At 43.5% G+C, this 14073-nt stretch overlaps 1 protein-coding gene across 1 annotated transcript; it reads right to left on the bottom strand.

Moving 5' to 3' along the window:
• Window positions 1-10198: 10198 nt before the first annotated feature.
• LOC138892988 (uncharacterized) lies at window positions 10199-10783 on the bottom strand. Its single transcript, XM_070176749.1, has one exon. It carries the CDS (start codon window positions 10781-10783, stop codon window positions 10199-10201), a length of 585 nt encoding a protein of 194 aa, XP_070032850.1.
• Window positions 10784-14073: the final 3290 nt, after the last annotated feature.

The raw sequence follows: 14073 nt of genomic DNA, 5'->3' as shown, positions 1-14073 counted from the left end.
AGTCTTGAGCAGCTACAACCGGCTAGGCTGGTGGTGCCCCCGGTGTCTGGAATTCCTGTACCCCCTGCTCTGGTGTGCGGGCGGTAGGAGTCTGAGCACCTCTCCCGACCTGAGAAGTGGTTGCTACGGCCGGAACAGAGACCGCCTGAGCAAGACTGGTATACGCGGTCAGAATCTGAGCTAAGGCCTGGAATCACCATGGGCACAGGTGGTGCCTGAGCTGGTCTCACCGGCTCCTCCACAACTGGAGCCTGCTCCTGAACTGGGGCAACTGATGGATCTGCAGGTGCTGTCCTAGCTACGGTGCGAGCTGCACCTCTTCCCCTACCACGGCCTCTACCGCAACCTCGACCTCTTGCGGCCCTGACTGGTGGTACTGGTGGCTGTCCATCCTGCCCTATAGTACGCGTCCTCACCATCTGTGAGAGAATTTGAACAACAAAAATTTAGTTGCCCGAATCAAGAGATTCGCACGACAAGAATTCAAGAATGTGAAGTTTTCTAAGGGTTCGGTAGCCCCTCGAAGATAAGTACAGACGTCTCCGTACCAATCCACAAGACTCTACTAAACTTGCTCATGACTCATGAGACCTATGTAACCTAGGCTCTGATACCAACTTATCACAACCCAAAACCTAACCCGTCGTGATGGTGCCTATCGTGATACTAGGCAAGCTGACCTTCCCAAAACACTTTCAAAATTTAACAGAAACGAATTAAGACATTTAAAATAACCTGAGTTTTTCATAAAAACGGGGGTAAAACCCAAATAAAACATAAGTACAGAAAAATAGCCCGACATCGGGGTGTCACTGAATCACGAGCATCTAGATATCCAGTCTAATACAAACAGTGTTTGAGTATCAATAGTGAAAAGAAAGAAAACATAGAAGAAGAGACAAGGTCTGCGGACACCGGCAGCTACCTCGTAGTCTCCGGTACTCGATCGCGCACGAACTCAATGACCTCCATGATCAAATTTATCTGGATCTCCACATGAAGTGCAGGGTGTACCATGAGTACAACCAACTCAGCAAGTAACAGAAATAAATAAAGAACTGAGAAGGTAGTGACGGTCTATACAAATACAGTTCATTTTCAATAATTCCAGCAAAGAATAGACATTCTTTCAAATTCGATAGTTCAAGTCAAATCAGTTTATACAATTACAGTGCAGGTAATCTGGATATAGAATCTTTCATTAAAGTCACAACAATGACAGATAGGAACTAAGTGCATCATCAAATGAAAAACAAGTACAGTCTCTCAGGCAACAGACACTTAACTGGTCACAACAGCTTAATCAATCGGCTCTCAGCCCTCAGTACTCACACTCAATAGGTACTTGTGCTCACTGAGGGTGCGCAGAATCCGGAGGGTCTCCTTTCAGCCAGCGCTATATCCGCACGGACAACTCACGTGCTGCACGAACAACTCAAGTGCTATAGTGTCAATATGTGAAACCGCATGGACAACTCACATGCTTCACGGACAACTCACATGCCATAGTATCAATACCTCACAGACAGGCCCTCGGCCTTACTCAGTCATCAACCTCTCTAGTCTCTGGGGCTCTCGGAAATCACAAAGATCGGCCCAAACAAAGATAACATAGTGTATAAACAAAATCAAGAAGAGGTTGAGATATGATACGCAAGTAAAACCATGACTGAGTACAAGACAATAATTAGCAAGTAATTCAACAAGTACGCAACCTCTGCGGGTCCCAACAGTACCATCACATAGCCTAAGTATGATTTCCAACATGTTTTGGAGTTAAATTTCTATAACACAGGGCGAGCATATAGCTAGCAACAAGTTATTCAACTTTACAATTTCACGGAATGGACCAAGTTCCAATTCCTACGGTGCATGCCCACACGCCCGTTACCTAGCATGTGCGTTACCTCCAAAATACTCACATAATCCAATAATCCGGGGTTTCATACCCTCAGGACCAGATTTAAAACTGTTACTTACCTCAAACACGCAAAAATCCTACTCCGCAATGCCTTTGCCTCTCGAATCAGTCTCCAACTGCTCCAAATTTAGCCATAAGCAGTACGAGATAATCAATATTGGTTAGAAGGATCAATTCCACCAGAAAACTACTAAAATACAACCCAAAATCCGAAATCGGCACAACCTGGCCCCTCGGACCCACGTCTCGAAACCCAACGAAAGTCACAAAACCCGAAAGCCCATTCACTCACGAGTCTAACCATACCAAATTTATAAAAATCTGACTTCAATTGCCCCTCCAAAACCCCAAAGTTCACTCTCCAATTCCCAAGCCCTAAACCCCCAAATTTCCAACTCAAATCCCTAATTAGGTGATGAAGAAAGCCATACATTCACGAAATTTAGACCAATCCAGGTTAGAATTACTTACCCCAATATTTTCCTTAAAAAATCCTCGAACAATCGCCTCTCTCCCGAAATCTCAAAGTCCCAAAATCGAAATGGAAACCAAACCCTCGAAATCTCATTTTCTGCCCAGTTCTTTTGCATTTGCGGACTCACTGTCGCACCTGCGACGCCGTACATGTGGAATTACCCTCACAGGTGCGGAAATGACTTAAGTGCTGGTCCGCATCTGCGATGAACGGGCCGCACCTACAGAAAAAGATCCACTTCTGTGACCTTCCCCTCCATCTCATTCTCGGCATCTGCGGAGCTTCGAGCGCGACCCCTGGCCATCTCCTCAACTCCCGCTTCTGCGCTTATTCACCCGCAAGTGCGAGTACGCACCTGTGGTCTCCCCACCGCATGTGCGAAACGACCAGATTACAGAAACCTTCAGTTATTAGCCTAAGTCCAAATTCAAACCGTTAAGCATCTGAAACACCCCCGAGGCCCCCGGGACCTCAACTAAATATACCAACAAGTCCTAAAACACCATACAAACTTAGTCGAGCCCTCAAAACACGTCGAACAACAACAAAAACATGAATCGCCCTCCAATCCAAACTTAATGAACTTCGAAATTTCCAAATTCTACAAACGATGCTGAATCATACCAAACCACGTCTGATTGACATCAAATTTTGCACACAAGTCATATCCAATATTACGGACCTACTCCATCTTCCGAAATCGGAATCCGACCCCGATATCAAAAAGTCAACCCTCGGTCAAACTTCCCAAAAATTTGACTTTCGCCATTTCAAGCCTAAATTAGCTACAGACCACAAATTCACAGTCCGAACACGCTTCTTAGTCCAAAATCACTCAACGGAGCTAACGGAACCGACAGAACTCCATTTTGGAGTCGTCTTCACAGAGTTTTGACTACGGTAAAAAATCCTAAGACTTAAGCTTCCGTTTTAGGGATTAAGTATCCCAAAACACTCTGAAATCAAAAACAAGACCTCCCGGCTAGTCAAATAAGCGGAAATAGATACAGGAAAAATAGTAAATAGGGGATCGGGGCTAGTACACTCAAAACGACTGACTGGGTCGTTACACTCAATCCCTTAAGAAGGTTGTCACACCATACATCACTGGGAAGAGTCACCCGGTTCACACGAAAACCACCTTTGGAAAGAACCGTGACATTAAGAAAACCAAAAGCTTATTGATGACTTAAATATAAAAAGAAGTTACCAAATCAACAAGAGGTTATTCAAGTAAATAAGAAGCTAAACTACTAAGAAATAAAATAAAGAAGCTATGAAGTAACTATTAAAAGTATAAATGAATATACAAGCCGAGAATGGGAAAACGAATATATATATCAATAGAGAGGGAGGAATATATATACATAATGAAAAAGAAAATAAAGATAAAAAGAGAGTATTATAGTTATTACAGGCCAATGTCATATCAAATCAACCAAAATAGACCGCCCCCTTAATTAAAAATAAGCATTGTCCTCAATATCTTAAAAAAATCAAAATAAGGAAGGGTGGAGATTGAAGAAAACTCCCTATATGGTCTCAGTGTGCATGGCAGTGTCACCACCCTCGGGCTCCTCCAACTGGATATCATCATCCTCTACTCGGGGAGTAAACTGGGTTGGGGAACATCTAACGCACCTCCTCAGCAGTATGGGCAGCAAGGTCTGGCTCGTCAGACTAGCCAACTGGTGCCTCTGCTGATGGTGCTGATGGGTCTGCAGGTACTGATGGATCTGTCTCCATCAGTAGGTCAAATGGAAGATCACCACCTACTACAATCTTGGTCACTTCTTTCCTCAATCTGTCCACTGATTTCTTTGAGGCCTGAGATTTCCTCTTCTTCTTCACCTGTTTACCCAACTCCTCAATAGCTCCCCCATTCGTGACCAATGTATCCATAATGGTCTTCTGATTGTCCAAGATCTTCTTCAATGTTTCATCCACTGACGGAGGAACCTGTTGTACTGCTGCGGTAGAAGATTGTGCTATAACAACACTGGATATATCAGACAGCTTTGAAGTAGCTGTCTGCATCCAATTGTTGAGACTCACCAATGTCCGGGAGACTCACAGTGCAGTGAGTGGCTATGTGGATGAGAAAGGCACTGGTACTGATGCTGATGGTCTAGAAGATGAAGGTTGTGGCATGTCAGCTATCTCGGTGGAAGGATCGGCTGCTGTGGAAGGCATGGCAGCTGCAGAAGGCATGGGAGCTGTAGAAGGCTCAACAGCTGAATCTGTAACCACCACCGATTGTTCATCGGACTGGCCAACAGTAGCAGTTGCCTTACCCTTGAACTTTGGGTTCCCCGGACCTTGCAAAGAGTATCATAAGAAGGGATTTTGGCCCGCATCCGTGAGATATGTTATGAGGGTGTTGGGATATGGGTAGGAGCTTTCACCTTTTCTAACAACCACTGACATGTTGGCCGACATGATGGCACCCACATTGATTGGGCACCCAGCCATGATAGATGCCACTAAAACGGCCCGGGGGATTGGAAGATTGTTCTCATTATGTCTCTGGTCTATACGGCTACACATAAACGTTTGCCACCATTTTGCTTCAAAATTGAGGGTGGCCCGTGCAATGGGAACACCCGTTGTGATCCATGGTAGTGGTTGTCCTGGAGCTTCCAAGAACTCTGCTAGCCAAGGGCGAGCTGCATCACCCATAGAAAGCTTCTCCAAGTACTAGACTGGCTCTACTTCCTCAAACCCCAAGTAAGTGTTCAGAGTGCTTTGGTCAAATCTGACTTTCAAGTTCCTCACCTTGGTCACTTTGGTACCCTTATTGATATGTGCCACATTGGCATAGAACTCCCGTACCAAATGCTCCTTGGCATCCATAACACTCTGGGTGAACCACATCCACCCTTTGCATTCCCTGAACTGCCTAAGTATATTTGGATTGTATCTATCCAAATCCTTCAATAAGATCTGTCGCTCAAGTGTGAGCGATCTCTGGGGCCACCATTCTCAGAACTTTGTGAAGGCTGTTAAGCTCACAAACCTAATCTTCCCATGCCTCCTTCTTCTTCGACCTCTATAGGCCACCCACTCTAGTGTCACCTCCTCTCATCAGAAACATCATCATCATCATCTACTGCAACTGGTGCAGGGGGAATGTGTGTAGAGGAGGGCTCTGAACCCTGGCTGCCGGCATCTGAACCCTCAAAAGAACTTGCTGTGGTGGAGGGTTCGTAGCGGAGTTGGTATCTCCCAGTAAATTGTAGTGGTTGGGACTGTGCCTCAGGTTGTACCTCCACTGAGTGACCCAAGGAGGCTTCCCTAGACGGGACATAAGAGCTTGATTCTAAGGGCACTGTGGACCTACCTCTCCTAGTGGTTTGCTTCTTGGCTATTGCTTTTGTCTGTACTATGAGAGGCTGAGTACCCTTGCCTCAGCCTCGGAAAGGTTCACCCCTCCCTTTAGAAGTATCACCTCTATCTCTTGATCGAACCATTGTCTGCAATACAAAGCAACATGAGTCAGTTAAAGTCCAGAAGCAGTGTTTGTTGCTTTTGTCTGTACTACGAGAGGCTGAGTACCCTTGCCTTGGCCTCGGAAAGGTTCACCCCTCCTTTTAGAAGTATCACCTCTATCTCTTGATCGAACCATTATCTGCAATACAAAGCAACATGAGTCAGTTAAAGTCCAGAAGCAGTGTGTTAACAGTTGCAGGAAAAACAATGTGCATATGTGAAAGTGTGGCCGCAGACTGTCTTGTGCGGACCGCATAATTTTGAAGTGCAGTCGCACAACTGAAATGTGGACCGCACAATTTTTGTGCGGCCGCACAAGACCAGGCTCAGACTATTGGTTCTCTAAAGTTGAATCTGCAGTAGCACACATTTTTCTACGGATAGCATAATTTTGAGTGTGGTCCGCACATTACATGCATACATTGTTTCCCTAACTCAGGATCTGCGGACCGCACAATTTCATGTGTGGCCACACAATTCAAAATGATACGACACTCAACTTAGGTTTTGCAATTTATTTTGCACAATTTAGATATGGTATTGGCAAATTAAACATGATATATGATTTACCCAGCCCCCAATGAGCGCATATAAGATTACCCACACAATTCTAAACACACATGATGAACATTTGACATTTTAGTCCTAAAAGTAACTATACTAATTAAAAACAAAAATTAATAAAACTTGAAAAATCTAAACATGAATTGAACGTACCAGTGATGAAAGATGCAAGGTAGAATCTAGGCTGATGAAATGAGTGTGGAGTGTGAAATAATTTTTGTGCACTGTGCTTGCCTTAGTCTCAAGATATCAGAGTGCGTAAAGTTTGAAACAGTGCTATGAGGGCCTATTTATAGGTGGACCAAATTAGGTAAAAAAATGAAGCTGAGTGTGGCCGCACATTTTTTAGTGCAGTCCGCATTCTTTACCTGAACCCTTGTGAAGATCTGCGGTCCGCACAAAATTGAGTGTGGCCATAGATATTTGTGTGGTCCGCACAATTTCGTGTGCGGCCGCAGAATGGCCATTTCTCTGCAATTCCAAACTTCATAGAGTTGCATTTTTTTGGTCTCCAGTTGTGCGGCCACAGACTCCTCTCTGCAGTGGCATTCAATAATGTGCGGTCCGCACCTTTTTAGTACTTGGCCAATTCTTTTAGTACAGTTCCTGTAAATCACACTCATTCCTGCAATTCACTTCAAAACCAGTTAGCTCAAAACAAAACCTATCTAAAAAAAGAAGAAAAAAGAAAAATAAAAAGAAACACGGGTTGCCTCCCAAGAAGCGCCTGATTTAACGTCTTGGCACGATGCAGATTACCATCAATCACTTCAAATGAATTAATGACATGACGTGGCCATCATCAACCTTTCCAAGATAATGCTTCACCCGGTGACCATTAACTCTAAACACTTCATCATTTTTATTCTTCAAATCTAATGTACCAAAGGGTGTCACATTCACAACCTCAAACGGACCACTCCACTTAGACTTAAACTTTCATAGAAACATCCGTAACCGAGAATTGAACAATAACACAAGATCACCTTCTTTGAACTCCTTGTTCCGGATGTACTTGTCATGGAGGTACTTCATCTTCTCCTTGTATAAGGAAGAACTTGTATATGCATGGTACCGGAATTCATCAAGCTTATTCAATTGTGCCACCCTCAGGTTAGTTGCGATATCCCACTCAAGATTAAGCTTCTCCAATGCCCACATAGCCTTGTGCTCAAGTTCCACCGAAAGGTGACAAGCTTTCCCGAATACCAATAGGTATGGAGACATCCCAATTGGTGTTTTGTTAGCCGCCTTATAGGCCCATAGAGCATCATCAAGTTTCTTCGACCAATCCGCCCGGTTGGCATTCACGGTCTTTGACAAAATACTCTTGATCTCCCGGTTGGAGACTTTCACTTGTCCATTTGCTTGAGGATAACAGGGGGTCGAGACTTTGTGAGTGACACCATACTTGGTGAGTAAGGTATCAAAAGTTTTGTTGCAAAAGTGCGATCCCCCATCACTTATAATAGCCCTTGGAGTTCCAAATCTTGTAAAGATATTCTTTTCCAAAAATACCACGACACTTCGAGCTTCATTGTTGGGAAGAGCAAAGGCCTCAACCCACTTTGACACAGTCCACAGCTACCAATATGTATGTGTTCCCACAAGAGCTTACAAACGGTCCCATGAAATCAATCCCCCACACATCAAAAATGTCAATTTCCAAGATGGTGGTGAGGGGCATCTCATTTTTCTTAGAAATCCCACCAGCCCTTTGATATTCATCACAACGCTTGACTAGATCACTAACGTCCTTGTAGAGGGTAGGCCAATAGAATTCACAACTCATCACTTTTGCCGTAGTTCTCGCTCCACCATGGTGACCACCATATAGTGAAGAGTGGCAAGCCTCAAGTATTTTCACTTGTTCTTCCTCTGGCACACATTGTCAAATCACACCATCGGTACAAATCCGAGAGAGATACGGTTCATCCCAATAATAGTCAAGGCAATCCTGTTTGAGCTTCTTCCTTTGGTTTGAAGAGAACTCATTCGGTACAATATCCACTCACAAGATAATTTGCTAAGTCGGCGAATCATGGTATCTCGGTCATTGAAATGGATAGAAGTTGCTCGTTGGGGAAGGAGTCATTAATCTCAAGGTCGTCATGTGGCCTCCCCTCCTCCTCCAATAGAAATAAGTGGTCCGCTACTTGGTTTTCACTGCCTTTGCGGTCTTGAATTTTGAGATCGAACTCTTGCAATAAAAGCACCCGCCGCATTAACCTCGTCTTTGAATCCTTTTTGCTCATTAGGTACCGAAGCGCTGCATGATCGGTGTGGACAATCACCTTTGTACCCATCACGTACGGGCGAAACTTCTCCATAGCAAAGACAATAACAAGGAGATCTTTTTCGGTCACTGTGTAATTGACTTGGGCATCATTCATGGTCTTACTAGCATATTAGACCGGATGAAAGATTTTGTTGATATGTTTCCCCAAAACTGCTCCGACCGCCACATCACTTGCATCACACATGAGCTCAAAAGGCAAGCTCCAATCCGGTGCGGTGATAATAGGAGTAGTAGTCAATTTGAACTTGAGCAATTTGAATACCTTCATGCAATCCTTGTTGAAATAGAATTTGGCATCCTTCTTCAAAAGCTTACACAAGGGTTTCACCACTTTAGAAAAATCCTTGATGAAACGGCGATAGAACCCCGCATGACTCATGAAGCTCCTCACTCCCTTCACGGATGTAGGGGTGGGAGTTTAGAAATCACCTCTATTTTAGCCTTGTCGACCTCAATACCATTCTTTGAAATTTTGTGGCCAAGGACAATGCCTTCCTCGACCATGAAGTGACACTTCTCCCAATTGAGCACCAAGTTTGTCTCCTCACATCTTGTGAAGACCTTATCCATGTTTGCCAAGCAATCATTAAAGGAATTCCAAACCACAGAAAAATCATCCATGAAGACCTCAAGAATATCCTACACCATGTTGGTGAAGATAGCCATCATACACCGTTGAAAAGTCGCTGGTGCATCGCACAACCCAAATGGCATCCACGAGAATGCGAAAGTACCATAGGGACATGTGAAAGTAGTTTTCTCTTGGTCCTCCGGAGCAATACGAATTTGATTGTAGCCGGAATATCCATCAAGGAAACAATAGAAAGCACGGCCGGCCAACCTATCAAGCATCTGATCAAGGAACGAAAATGGGAAATGATATTTCCTTATGACTTTGTTGAGCATGCGATAGTACATACACACTCTCCACCAGGTCACCGTTCTTGTAGGAATCAACTCGTTCTTGTCATTGGTGACCACAGTCATGCCCTATTTCTTTGGGACACATTGCACCGGAGAGGTCCACGAGCTATCGGAAATGGGGTAAACAACCCCGGTATCCAACCACTTTATGATCTCCTCTTCACCACCTCTTGCATTGCTTCGTTTAGTCTTCTTTGATGTTCAACGGAGGGTTTGGCATCCTCCTCCAAAATAATCTTGTGCAGGCAAAAGGTGGGGCTTATACCCCGAATATCCGCTAATGTCCATCTGATAGCTCTCTTCCTCTTTTGTAGAACTGCCAAAGTAGAGTCTACCTGCACGTTAGTTAAATAAGAGGAAAGAATAACCGGTAAAGTAGAACACGGGCCAAGGAATTCATACCTGAGATGTGGAGGCAATGGCTTTAACTCCAAAGTGGGAGGCTCCTTGGTTGAGGGCTTTGTTGGAGGAGTCTTTCGGTTTTCAAGATCTAAGGACAATTTGCAGGGTTCATAAGTGTACGACCTCATCCTTGCAATGCATTCACACATTCCGCATAGCCATCCGTCTCATCATCATCATGATTAAGCAATACAGCCTCTATAGTATCATCAACATTCATCATGGCACTAGCATCATCAGCAATCACCTCGGTCACCAAGTCCACAAACGAACAAACTTCATTGCTATTCGGTTGCCTCATAGATTTGCACACATGAAAAACCACCTTTTCATCACCCACCCGAAAGGTAAGCTCGCTGGCTTGCACATCAACAAGTGCCTTCCCCGTAGCAAGGAAAGGTCTACCCAAAATAATAGGCACCCCATAGTCCACTTCACAATCAAGAATCACTAAGTCCGCTGGGAGGATGAACTTATCAACTCGAACCAACACATCATCAATAATACCCAATGGTCTCTTCATAGTACGATCCTCCATTTGTATCCTCATAGAAGTGTGTCTTGGTTGCCCAATCCCCAACGTTTTGAAAACCGAGTAGGGCATCAAGTTGATACTCGCCCCTAGATCACAAAGAGCTTTGGCAAAGTCGGCGCTTCCAATGGTACAAAGGATTGTGAAAGCACCAGGATCTTCTAATTTAGGAGCCATTGATTGCACAATTGTGCTCACTTAATATGTTATCTTTATAGTCTCACAATTCATCGACCTCTTCTTTGTCACCAAATCCTTCATGAACTTTGCATATCCGAGCATTTGCTCCAGAGCCTCAACCAATGGCATATTAATAGATAAGCTCTTCATCATGTCAATGAAATTTTTGAATTGGTTCTCGCCATTTTGCTTGGCAAGCCTTTGAGGGTATAGAGGAGGAGGCCTTGGCATTGGTGCCTTCACCTTTGGCACTACCTGTTCCGGTATGTCAACAATGTGTTTCCTAGATGGGTTCACTTCTTCTTGAGTCTCCTCCACATTTTCATCAATATCAATTCTCCCTTCATCATTTTCTTGCACCACATTGTTTGGAATCTCATCATCTTGAATCACTTGTTCATCATCCACAATTTTTCTTTGACTTCAGGTGGTTACATCCCCACCTTTTCCACTCCTTGTAGTCACAACCATGACGTGTCCTGTGTTATTCCCACCCTTCGGGTTCACCACCGTGTCACTTGGTAGTGCACCCTTAGGACGAGTGTTTAAAGCTTGTGAGATTTGCCCTAATTGAACTTCCAAATTGCGAATTGAAGTATTGTGAGAGGCTAGTTGAGCATTGGAGTGGGCATGATTCTCCATCATTTGTTTAAACATGTTCTCAATTTGCCCCATCTCATTGTTGGAAGAGCTTGGACCATGGGAAGGGTAAGGAGGCGGGTTGCTTGGTTGTTGATACATCGGGAGCCTTTGAAAACCCGACCCCCGATTCCCTTGATTATTGTTCCATACCCCTTGATTGTTGCCTCCCCAATATCCTTGACTATTGCCACCCCAATTGCTTTGGTTGTTTTGATTTTTCCAATTCCCTTGATTGTTTTGACTATTCCAATTACCTTGGTTGTTTTGATTGTTCTAATTCTCTTGATTACCTTGAGATCGCCATTATTGTTGATTCAGGCCTTGAGAGTTGTTTCTTTTCCTTTGGAAGTTGTTCACATATTGTACTTCCTCATCTTGTTCATTGTAAGATTCATCTTGGTCAAACCCACTATCTTCTTGTACATATTGTTCCGCATGGTTTTGCACTTGTTGACACTTTTGCCTTCGCATGTTCACCATCATATTTTCTCTTTCCATTGCATTTACTTGCTTAGGGCCTTGAACTTGTTGAAGTTGAGCTTTCGCTAATTGATTCATTGTGGTGGTCAACTCGGCAATTGCTTGCCCATGATCATGTAATTCTTTATGTAGGTGAATCACATTTGGATCACCTTGAGGAACATTTGCTCTACTTTTCCATGTCGATGAAGTATCATCCATTTCATCTAAGATCTCACAAGCTTCGGCATATGGTGTTGTCATGAAATTTCAACCTGTAAGTTGGTTGACCACGCATTGATTGGTAGTATTAATCCCCCTATAGAATGTTTGTTAAATCATAGCTTCAGTCATATCATTGTTCGGGCACTCTTTCACCATAGTTCGGTTCCTCTTCCATATCTCATGCAAAGGCTCATTGGGTTCTTGTTTGAATGCTAGAATCTCGTCTCTAAGAGTAGCCATATGCCTGGGAGAAAAGAACTTGGCAATGAATTTCTCCGCCAATTTATCCCATGTATGGATAGAATGGTTTGGCAACCTTTCTAACCAATCCAAGGCTTTCCCCCATAGTGAAAAAGGAAATAGCCTCAACCTTAAAGCATCCTCGGAGACGTTTGTCTATTTACTCCCCCATCAAGTGTCCACAAATCCTTTCAAGTGTTTGTATGCATTTTGATTCGGAGCACCGGTGAAGAATACTCGTTGCTCTAGCAATATGAGCATAACATTTGTGATTTGAAAGTTGCCAGCCCTAATGCGGGGAGGGACTATGGCACTTGCATACCCTTCATTCAGCAACACCAGGTGTGGAGCCGCTCTTGGTGGAGGTGGGGGTGGAACGGGAACGTTGTCTTGAGGCGGTCGGCCTCGTCTATTTTCTTGAGGTTCAGGAGGAACCTCTTCAACTTGGTCATCTTCCACGTCCACATCCCCCAAAGGCATGTTTCCGAGAGGATCGTTGTTATTGAGAGCCATTGTTTCACCTATAATTGTTTGACCAAAAAGATTAGTAACACGAAAGGAAAAGAAGACAATTCACACACAAAACCAAATATATAGCTAAATCTATTTTTATGCTCCCCGGCAACGGCGCTAAAAATTGATCTCGCCCAAATCACACCTCAGTTTGGGGTTGTGAAGCAGTCGATTGCAATAATAATACCCAACTAGGAGTCGGGATCGAATCCACAGGGAGCGTAGATGGGATTAGGTATATATTCGGACTAAGCACGTAAAGTGTCTAAGATGCACTTCCACAAACTGTGTTTTGACTCTACTTCTAAATTATGCTATGGTTTGCAAATGTAAAGATAGAGAATAATATTTTTGGTGTTGTTTTTCAAGTATGTAAAAGATCTAGGGCTGTGACTTCCACCTAGGTATTTGCCTAACGGGTTGTGGGCTTTAGGGTAGGTTTCGTAGGTCAGGGTGTAATATAACAATCAACACGAAATTACCCTCCAATACCTCTCGGTAATAGAGTGGTTTTGCCCAATTTTGCTTTCTCAAGTCCAAATAGGTAATTCAAAAAACAATTGATAAATGCTCAAGTCAGGTTTTACTATCTCTAGATTCAACCCTTTAATTGGGACTATCAATTTCTTGAGTTAACCCCAATTTCTTGTTAGCCAAGTTTTCCTAGATTCGGTCTCTCTTTTTCAAGTAGAGACTAAGTCAAATATACTCGAATCAATGTTTGCAACCATTAATTCTACAATTAAAGTAAGAACTAGGCTAAATATTACACACCCAACCATAAACAAGCCCTAAATCAAACACCCATTAGGTACCCACATTAGGGTTGGGTCACAACCCTAACTAGAAATGTAGCTACTCATAGATGAAAATGAAGAAATTAAAGAAGAATAGAATTTTAAATTCATATTCAATGATAAAGAGATAATTATCCAATGTAAAACAAACAAACTATCAAAATATTTCCTAAAGCAGTAAATAAAAACGGCTCCCAACTTTCAGATGTTCAAACTTAACCAAATTTTGTCAAAAAAGATTATTTATACACAGGTAAAATTTTCGGACAAAATTGCCCTTTCGGAGGTTCTGCGGCCGTACAATTCTATGTGCGGTCCGCACTTTGATGCAGAGCTTGACAGGAGGGACTTCTGTGGCCGCACTTCTTCAGGTTCTGCAAACCGCACATTTTTGAGTGCGGCGCACTCTTG

The sequence above is a fragment of the Nicotiana tomentosiformis genome, chromosome 5 (assembly GCF_000390325.3).
Source record: "Nicotiana tomentosiformis chromosome 5, ASM39032v3, whole genome shotgun sequence".
NCBI lineage: Eukaryota > Viridiplantae > Streptophyta > Magnoliopsida > Solanales > Solanaceae > Nicotiana > Nicotiana tomentosiformis.
Note: the sequence above shows the minus strand (reverse complement) of the source record. Positions and strands in the feature narration are given on the sequence as shown.

Coding starts and splice junctions, on each gene's coding strand:
- LOC138892988 (XM_070176749.1), bottom strand. CDS start 10,783: ATGGCTCCTAAATTAGAAGATCCTGGTGCTTTCACAATCCTTTGTACC.